The following is a 9,924-nucleotide window of genomic DNA, read 5'->3' as shown; positions in this document are numbered from 1 at the left end:
AACATTTCTGCTCGACTTGGTTCTTTGCCAGTCTCCTCTTCCTATAAGATGTGTACACAATTAAGCATCATTACAAACTAACAACAACTACTTCATACAGTCACTAAAAGTAACTAAATCACAGAGACCTAAATAATAAAACATTGACTTACAATCTCATAAGCTTTTCTTGCCAAACTCTTTTTTCCAAGTGCATGTAGTATCTTTAATTCGCTTCGACTTTTAATATTACGCAGTCTCACTTTCTACAATTAGAATAGTATACCAGAATGACAAATACATATATGTATATGGCATATAAACACAACAAAACAATAACTCTTACCTTAGCTTTATCAGTGAATTGGATATGCACAAAATGTTTCCATTGGTCATCGGGAACCAATGCTGGTCGAGATTCAAGTGAAGAGACGTTGCATGCGTGGTTTCAATGGAAAATATCTAAGAACTTTAGCAGCTTGTTGCTTTTTTTTCTTCTTCTTTTCCTCCACTGAATCATCGACTATCCTAGTCTTCCATCTTGAACTTTTACAGACTTTGCAAGTGTCTCTAGATGCATCATCTCCCCAATATAGCATGCAATCATTAGGACACACATGAATAGACTCATAGTTAAATCCTAACTTACGGATAATCTTTTTCATATCGTTAAATGAATCTGGTAGCTTTGCATGCTCAAAAGCTTCTTTCAAAAGGTCAATTATCAGTGACATTCCCTTGTCACTTATCCTAGACATACACTTGATGTGGTATAGCTTAAGAGTGAACGATAACTTGCTGAACGCTTGACAACCTTCATAGAGAGCTTGATTACCATCTGCTAACAAATCATCAAATGCTTCTTTTTGCTTTGATTGATCAGTGGGCATACTAGCAGATTCATTAAAACTAGTATCCATACTTGGAAAAGCATCTCCAAGTAGATTTCTAGTTTGGTTTTCAACCGTCGGGTTATGGAGCATGTTATCTACATTGGATTCAGATTCTAATCCAATGGTCTCTTCATGGAAATCTAATTTTTCTCCATGTAGATACCAATTTGTATATGTTGGTAGAATACCATGACATATTAAATCACCCTCAACATCAACCCTATGCTTGTATTTAACCAGGCAGCAACGCTGGCAAGGACATTTTATCATCTCTTTCTTAATATCACTAAACGCAAAATCCAAAAAAATTTTGACTCCAGTTCTGTAATCTTTAGATAAACGATGTTTTGTGATCCAAGACTTGTCCATTTTATAATCAATCTACCAATAAAGTAAACCAATTATCAATTTTGACCATATTTCACATATAAACAATCAGTCAAGAGTTAAGAAGATTTAAACCAGTATAATAAGAATGTATTATATTAGACCAAAAGTTCTACTGATTCGTAAACTCTAACCTTAATACAGAATGGATTTTATCAAATCAACGTAAACTAACACTTTGGACTAAGCAAAACACTTTAGACTGTACATTAAAAACAAGGAATCATTTCATAAAAATATGCGAGAAGATATGATGGTTGGTACCTTTGGAATGAATCTGTTTTGCCACTGGTTTCTAATGTGCCTGTGTCTTTTTGTTGAGAGTTGTAAGGCCTGAGTAACAACAAAGCCACAAAGTAAGAACATTAGTGATAATCCAACCATGATCCAAGTAATTGCTAACAATCAATTTATGAGCTTATTTCATTCAAAACAGGTTACAAAGAGTGATAAAATCCAAAGCAGATTACAAAGAGTAATTCACAGAATCATAAAATTTAAAAAAAAAAAAAAGAGATCGAAAAAACTTAATTCAAGAGAAGATATACAGAGATTTGAAACAGCTTCTTCACGAATCGAAAACTTCTTCACAAATCAGTAGAATCGAGCTATTTCATCACAAACACACCAAAAATTTAAGAAATCTATCTTTCGAACCTTTCAAAATTTGAGAGCAGAGATGATTTTATCGTCAGAACTGAACTCCAATCGGGATTTGGACGATTCTGAAGTAATCAAAGAAGCAGAATAACGAAAAACCCTATGATTGATTTGAGTTTTCCACTTTCGATTTCGACATCGATGGAGAAAAATTTCTGTACTCGGAACTGTTGAAAGAAAGAGATGAAGCAAAGAAGAACGTTTAGTCTAAAGATATTTTTTTATTTTCTCTGAAGCGATGTCGTGTTACAAATGAATTATTGAGTTTAATTTGTTCGACCTAAGTCCAAATAGTAAAAGGGACGTTTAATTAAGCCCAATACAAACTAAATTATCTAAACTTACGTCAGTTAGATAACCGACGTAAATTTCCTTCCTATATTTTCACTTTGCGTCGGTTTATGTACTGTCGTAAATAAAGCGACGTGATATAGCAAATTTCTTGTAGTGATGTTACACAAATGTTGAATGTTTTTTTTTTGTTTACCAATATGTCTGTAATGGTTTTGGTTTTTTTTAAAAATGGTTTGGATTTGAAAATTTTCAAAAATCTATTTTTTAACTGTTTGAGATAAAAGTAGATTCCCTAAATATAGAAAATAGAAATTAATTTCTAAGAGTATTTACTAGTTTCTTAACAAAATTCAAAACTAACAAAATTCAAAATTCAAAACATTGGATGAAAAAGAACATCAGTTGCAATAAAAGTATTTACTAGTTTCTTAACAATATTATTTGCAGTCTTATTGCAACTGATGTTCTTTTTCATCCTATGTTTTAAGATTCTTGTAAGAGAATTTTTGTAGAGATGCTAATAACCGAGTTGAGTATTGGGCTAATATGATTATTTGGACCAACCTTGAGAAGAGATCACAAGATATTGAAGGTGTGAGAAGTTGGGATACAAAACTAGAACTTTTTTTAGGTAAAATTTATAAGAATTCTGAGCCTTACCCTTTGAAACGAGACTTTGGGCTTTTTGACCCATTTTCAGTTAGGCCCATTAGTTTTTCTTTTCTTCTTCTCTTTGTTTCCCTTGATTTTTCTTGTAAAACAAGTTCACAAGTTTCGTTTAATCACAGCACCAAAGTTCTTCAGCGAAATCAAAGAATCGAGAACCCAGAAGAAGAGGATTCTGAGAGAAGTTTTCTTCAGGTTATTTTCTACTCACTGTTATTTCATACTATTTTTGCTCGTAGCATATTCGAAACATGGTCTTTCTTACTTGTGGGATCTGTGTTTCTCTTTTAGTCAGGAGTGTTTGCTGTAAAATCTGGGTGATTTTGTTCGATTCCTTTGATTAGATGCGTTGAAAAACCCTAGCTTGACGCGATTCTTTGATACAATGTATTAATTCAGTGTTTGCAATGTATTTGGTGCGTGATTCTTAGTGTTGTCGTCTTCTTTAACCTCTGAGTCTACTGTCATATAAATTATGAAATTGTGTTCTTGTTCACGAGAAGTTCAAATGCAGCTGAATTTTATCTCTGCTTGCATTTTCCCCCAATTTTTATTTTTGTCTGAGCCGGTTTGGGTTGTTCTGTGACCATCGAGAGTCTGAGAAATTGCTCAGAGTGCGCTTGTTTAGTAGTAATATATACCTTCTAAGAATATCAATTGCAGAGAACAATGACTTAGGATCACTCAACCTTGTGACTTAAAATCTGTTTTAATGTTCTTCAGTTTTCTTTGGAAGCTGCCCCTTAGTCGTAGAATGAATAGAGATAGAAACTTTTGCTGATATAGTTTCGTTGGGGGGTGTGCAGCTGTTTCAACAATGTCTCGGAGGTATGATAGTCGCACTACAATTTTCTCACCGGAAGGTCGTCTGTACCAAGTGGAATACGCTATGGAAGCTATTGGCAATGCTGGTTCTGCAATTGGAATCTTGGCCAAAGATGGAGTTGTGTTGGTTGGTGAGAAGAAAGTCACTTCTAAACTTCTTCAGACCTCTACATCCACTGAAAAAATTGTACAAGATCGATGACCATGTCGCCTGTGCTGTGGCTGGTATAATGTCTGATGCCAACATTCTGATTAATACCGCTAGAGTCCAAGCTCAGCGTTACACTTTTATGTACCAAGAGCCAATGCCGGTTGAGCAGCTGGTTCAGTCTCTATGTGACACCAAACAAGGATACACACAATTTGGTGGTCTCCGCCCGTTTGGAGTTTCCTTTCTTTTCGCTGGCTGGGACAAGAACCATGGGTTTCAACTGTATATGAGTGACCCAAGTGGAAACTATGGTGGATGGAAAGCTGCAGCCGTTGGAGCAAACCATCAAGCGGCTCAGTCTATTCTTAAGCAAGACTACAAGGATGATGCAACGAGGGAAGAGGTGGTTCAGCTCGCTATCAAGGTTTTGAGTAAGACGATGGACAGCACAAGCTTGACAGCTGAGAAACTCGAGCTTGCTGAGGTGTATCTGACTCCATCAGGAAGTGTTAAGTACCATATTCACTCGTCTGACTCGCTCACTAAGCTCTTGGTTAAGCATGGTGTGACGCAACCAGCTGCAGAAACTTCCTAACCTTGAAACACCTCGGTGCATGGTTTGGTTTCCAATATTCTGTGTTGTAGTTCTCCATTTGCTTTGTTTTGCTTTGGATTTAAAGATATCGCATCAGAAACAGTTACCAGAGCATGATACATGTGATTGATGATCTTTATCGTTAGGGGTTATGTTGTTATGAATGGAAATCTGAAACTTTTTAACTCTGCAATCTTGTTTGGCTAAAAAACTAGTTACAAATCCGGGAACTTGGAAGCATTTGGCTAAGGTTTCTGGATATGTTCTTCATCATATCCATCTGTATTATTGATCATATATTCATATCCACATGTTTTAATCATCATGTACTACTCTTTTCTAGGACAGAACTTGTTTCTTTTTTCTCAGCATCTTAAATTAAAAGTTTAGACTTTTGAGGTTACATAATAAAAGAATGAGCAACCACCAACGGGCCCATGAGAAAGCCCATAACATTCATTGATTGAAGTATGTAACGGGTTCTACTTTGTCTACTGTTTGTTTATTTAATGGCTCAGACTCAAAGAATCAGAATCTCTTTTAAGCTTCACCACGTTTATTAACGGTCAAGGTGTCTGTTTACTAACGGAACAGTGAAAATGTTACCGCTCAAAGCGTATACCTTGAGCGCCAAATGAATTTTTCACTGGCCTAGGAGCTTTTTTTTTTCTTCTTCTTACCAATTACCATACCATAGTCACCATACTTAAAAGAGATGATGATACTTACTAATTAGTAAGAGATGATACTAACTATAAGTTCCTAAAATTTAATCAATATGACAATTTGTTTGTTCTATGGTATACAAGTCTAGTGAATAATATATTTTGGCTCTCTTCGAAATTGCATTTACTTTCCTCCATCTCTCATAATATTTTGTCGTTGCGACTTCAATTACCAAATTTCAGAATCGCTGAAAAAACCAGCTACACAACTCAAGCTTTATTTTGCGACAGTGGCTAGATTTTATAAATTAAATTATCATTATCAGATCTATAAAACTGTATCTTCATCTTCACCATAAAAATAGAAATCTTTGTTTTCACTTTACAAAATTTATAGTTATATCCCTTAGAATACTCATAATTAAAAAATTGATATGTCAAAAAAAAAAAATCAGTCGCCGATATGAATTGTATGATTGTTAAACGAACACGGCCTTTTTGTTAAAAAAACTTTCTTTTGTCGAAAAATGGTTCAATTTACGATTTATGACCATTGAATTTTGGTTTGTTTGTTTTCAAATTACTTCTAGTTTTCTTTTCCTGTTGTCAAAAAGTAGCCACCAAAAGTGGTAAGGTATCCCGCAGATTATTTTCTTTATTTTGGTTATTATTATACTATAAAATTAAAAATACTAATTTAAGCGTAAAAATTATTAGAAACACCTCATCGTTGTTCAAAATCTTCCACGTATCTCTTTATTATTTGTAAGATATTTTTGCTCCAAAAAATAAATCCACATCTGTAACTTTTTCCATAATAATTTATTCGCATCAATAATATATATTTTTTTGTAGAGAATTTCAAAGAAATTTTTATCCTTATAGTTGTGGACTAGTCTCAATGACAAGATATATTCATCTATCTATTTATGTATAAACAATACTACATTGAACCATTTACTTGATAGTTAGTTCCTAAAATTTAACCAGTATGGAAAAAAATAATAATTCTCCTTTATATACAAGTCTACCCATACTTTTATGTATACAAAAAAAGTTCCTCTTATCGAAGAAATGATTCAATTTATGTTTTGTGACAACTTTACGTTTTTATTTTCGAATCCTGTTTTCAAAAAAATTGGTTTCTTTTATCATAAAAAATAGCCGCAAAAAATGGTAAATTATGCCATAGATGTTTTTTAGAAAAATCCATCACTGTTATATCATATAATCAAAAATACCAATTTAAACGTAATTTTTTTTCTTGAAGACACCTCTTTATTGTTCCAAACCTTCTACATAACTCTTTTTCTTCCAACAATTTTTTTTCTTTTTTTTGGTGGGAAACAGGGAGAAAACTCTCCCTGATTATTTTCCTCCAATAAATTTAGTTTTCTACAATAATTTAATATAGTTATTATTTACATACTACTTAGGAAAAAAAAAAAATAAGCAGCTTTTAAGCCTTGTTTCTTGCGTCGATAGTACTTACTTACTTCTAATAGAGAAGTAACATTTGTCGATAAAAGTTGTATCGTTATAGTTGAGGACTAGTGTCAATGTACACATATATATATATATATATATATACACCTATCTAAATGAACACCATTATACAAAAAGTGATATACATCCACCATGAAAGTGTAATTCAGTCTTTCCCCCCAAAAAATGTAAGTTTCTTCACACTTTTAAAAAAGTATAGATTAATAATCTGCAAATTATATATGTAAATAATCAAGAAAAAGTGTTACATATCCAAATTACCTTTAATTTAATAAATTTAAAATATACACATTTACCAATTATAAAAATAGTATACTTATAAAAACTTCTTATTTTTTGGTCAACATAAAAATTAATTTGTTGTCATATTAATTTATTATCCCAATTTTAAATAATATAAAGATTTTATAATATATCACATATTGATAAAATATAAATAAAAATTTATTTGAAAATTTTAGATATTCTCGTAAAAAGGTAACATGTTACCGAAAAAACAACATATCTCAACATATAAATCTATCCAAAACCGCAAAACACGGTACAATTCATGTTTGCTTATTTCAGTACATTTTTGATTTCTTCCCCTCAATTATCATTTTGTCTACTTATTGTCATGTAATTTCATCATACTATTTATCAATTTCATATCTCTTTTTTATTTTTTTGGATTCATATCTCAATTAATTAAGGTGAGAATATTTTTTTATAAAGAAAAGTGAAATTTCCAGTAAGTAAACAAAAAAAATTATACAAGGAAAAAAAAAATTAATTAACACACGACGGCTTTCGTCTTTCAGAGAAAAAAAAAACTTAAGGGAGAAAGAGAGAGAGAGAGAGAACACAAACGATACAGAAGAGAAGCGAAGGTCGCAATAGAGAAACAACAACGCCGCGCACAGAGATTTTTCCCGGCGAAACGAGAGCAATACAGAGAGAGAGAGAGAGAGAGAGATTTAGTGAGAAGCTTTCTCTAGGGTTTTCTTCTCGATTTCTCTTCCTTTGACCTCGATCTAATTCCCTCTTCGTTCCTCGATAAATTATTCACCTTCTTTCTCTTCGTTCATTCGTATCTCTCTTAGCTCCATTCTAGGGTTCTTGATCCGTTTCTTTTAGGTTTCGTTATCTTCCCGGTAAAACTTTTCTAGCTTCAATTCGTTTGTTTTCGCGTCTCTTCCGTCTCTTCTATTTCGTCAATTTGGTCCTTTGTAGGGTTTTGAGATTTCCTCGTTCTTCCTTGCCCCCTTTGGTTTCGCTGGGTTAAAGCTAACCCTACATTTACTTTTTGGGTGTTTCAGGGTTGGTGAGTTTAGTCCGGTGTGTTGGGAGAAATTGGCGAACTTTAGCGGTGAGGTTCTGAAGCAAAAGCATGAGTATTGATTTCCCCGGGAAAGGGGGAAATTAGGGGGAAGTGTTTTTGGTTACTGAGAAATTTGGATTGGTGTTTCCTCCATGAGCGATGGGGGTGTCGCATGCATGCCTCTACTGAATATCATGGAAAAGCTTCCAATTGTGGAGAAGAAGACGACTCTTTGTGGAGGCAATGAAAGCAAGAGTGCTGCTACTTCGGACAATGGTCACACATCTATCTCAACTAAGGTTCCGGAGTCTCAGCCAGCTGATGATAATAATAAACCTTCAGCGTCTCAGCCAGTTAAGAAGAAGAGAATTGTTAAGGTAATTCGTAAAGTTGTTAAGAGGAGGCTCAAACAGCCGCAGAAACAAGGAGAGGTTCTGTCGAAAGAACAGACGACGCAGGTAGTGCAACTCCCTGTGGAGTCACAGTTGCAGCCGAAAGAGCAGGAGGTGAAGAGTGAATTTAAAGGAGGAACTAGTAGTGAGAATAAAGAAGTTGAGAACGGTGGAGATTCTGGGTTTAAGGATGAAGTGGAAGAGGGTGAATTAGGTACGTTGAAGCCTCCTGGGGATTTGGAGAATGGTGAAATCTCGCCAGTAAGGTCATTGCAGAGGAGTGAGATCGAAAAGGGCGAGATTATTGGGGAGACTTGGAAGAAAGATGAACCTTCCAAGGGTGAGTTCAGTTATCTAAAATATCATAAAGGGTATGTGGAGAGAAGGGATTTTTCCGCAGATAAGAACTGGAAAGGAGATAAGGAAGAAAGAGACTTCAGATCATGGAGAGATCCCAGTGATGAAATTGAAAAAGGGGAATTCATCCCAGACAGATGGCAAAAAATGGATGATCATAGTTACGCCAGATCTCGTAGGAATGGAGTAGACAGAGAGAAAGCGTGGAAATATGAATATGATTATGAACGTACCCCGCCTGGTGGAAGATTTGCAAATGAAGATATCTACCACCGGAGAGACTTCAGAAGTGGGTATGACAGGGCTACAAGAATCAGTTCTAAAATTGTTATAGAGGAAAATTTACACAAGAGTGAATACAACAATCCCAGTAATCTTGTAAAGGAGTACTCTTCTACTGTGAACAGATTGAAGCGACATGGAGCTGAACCAGATAGCGTTGAGCGCAAACACTCCTATGCTGATTATGGGGATTATGGGAGCTCTAAATGTAGAAAACTTTCAGATGATTGTTCTCGCTCTCTTCACTCAGACCACTACTCACGGCATTCTGCTGAGAGGCCGTACAGAGATTCATATTCATCAAAAACTTCCCCTCTGGATAAGTATCCTAGAAAGCATCAAGACGGACCTTTCCCTACCAAGGCCTTTTCAGACAGGCATGGACACAGCCCTGCACGATCTGATTGGGACCCACATGACCGGTCTAGGTACTATGAACACCGGGATAGAAGTCCAGTCCATCGAGAGAGATCACCATATGCTCGGGAGAGATCACCGTACATCTTTGAGAAGTCTGCACATGCTCGTAAAAGGTCTCCTCGTGACCGCCGTCACCATGATTATAGAAGAAGTCCAAGCTATTCTGAGTGGTCACCTCATGATCGCTCAAGGCCCAGTGACCGCAGAGACTGTACTCCTAACTATATGGAAGATACCCAGAGTGACCGTAACAGGCGTAACGGGCAAAGGGAAATAAGCAGGAAAAGTGGAGTACGGGAGAGGAGGGATTTTCAGACTGGTACGGAGCTTGATAATAAGCACAAATATAAGGATTCTAATGGAAAAGAGTTCCACTCATCAAGCAAAGAATTGCAAGGTAAAAATATTCTCTACAACAATAATCCCGTGGTTGAGAAAAATTCCGTCTGTGATTCATCCAAAATTCCAAGTCCATGTGCAATGGGAAAAGAGCCTGTGCAAGTTGGTGAAGCCTCTACTGTAGAGTTGCCATCAATGGAGGTAGATATGGAC

General features: G+C 35.3%; 2 protein-coding genes and 1 pseudogene across 2 annotated transcripts in view; 2 read left to right on the top strand and 1 right to left on the bottom strand.

Moving 5' to 3' along the window:
• On the bottom strand, window positions 399-1,831 carry LOC104733639. The gene is made up of 3 exons (XM_010453208.1): window positions 1,808-1,831; window positions 1,524-1,592; window positions 399-1,253 (listed from the first exon to the last, which is right to left on the bottom strand). The coding sequence occupies exon 3, from the start codon at window positions 1,239-1,241 to the stop codon at window positions 399-401; it is 843 nt and encodes a 280-aa protein (XP_010451510.1). The 5' UTR covers window positions 1,242-1,253; window positions 1,524-1,592; window positions 1,808-1,831.
• Window positions 2,985-4,614, top strand: LOC104732131 (annotated as a pseudogene).
• Window positions 7,427-9,924, top strand: part of LOC104733638 (histone-lysine N-methyltransferase ATXR3-like) — a 12,233-nt gene continuing 9,735 nt past the window's right edge. The window contains exons 1-2 of the mRNA XM_010453207.2: window positions 7,427-7,754; window positions 7,920-9,921. Coding sequence (XP_010451509.1) covers window positions 8,074-9,921 — 1,848 coding nt within the window. The 5' untranslated portion in view covers window positions 7,427-7,754; window positions 7,920-8,073. The remainder of the gene's footprint in view (window positions 7,755-7,919; window positions 9,922-9,924) is intronic.

The sequence above is a fragment of the Camelina sativa genome, chromosome 12 (assembly GCF_000633955.1).
Source record: "Camelina sativa cultivar DH55 chromosome 12, Cs, whole genome shotgun sequence".
NCBI classification, from domain to species: Eukaryota; Viridiplantae; Streptophyta; class Magnoliopsida; order Brassicales; family Brassicaceae; genus Camelina; species Camelina sativa.
The sequence above is the reverse complement of the archived record's forward strand: the minus strand, read 5'-3'. Positions and strand labels throughout refer to the sequence as shown.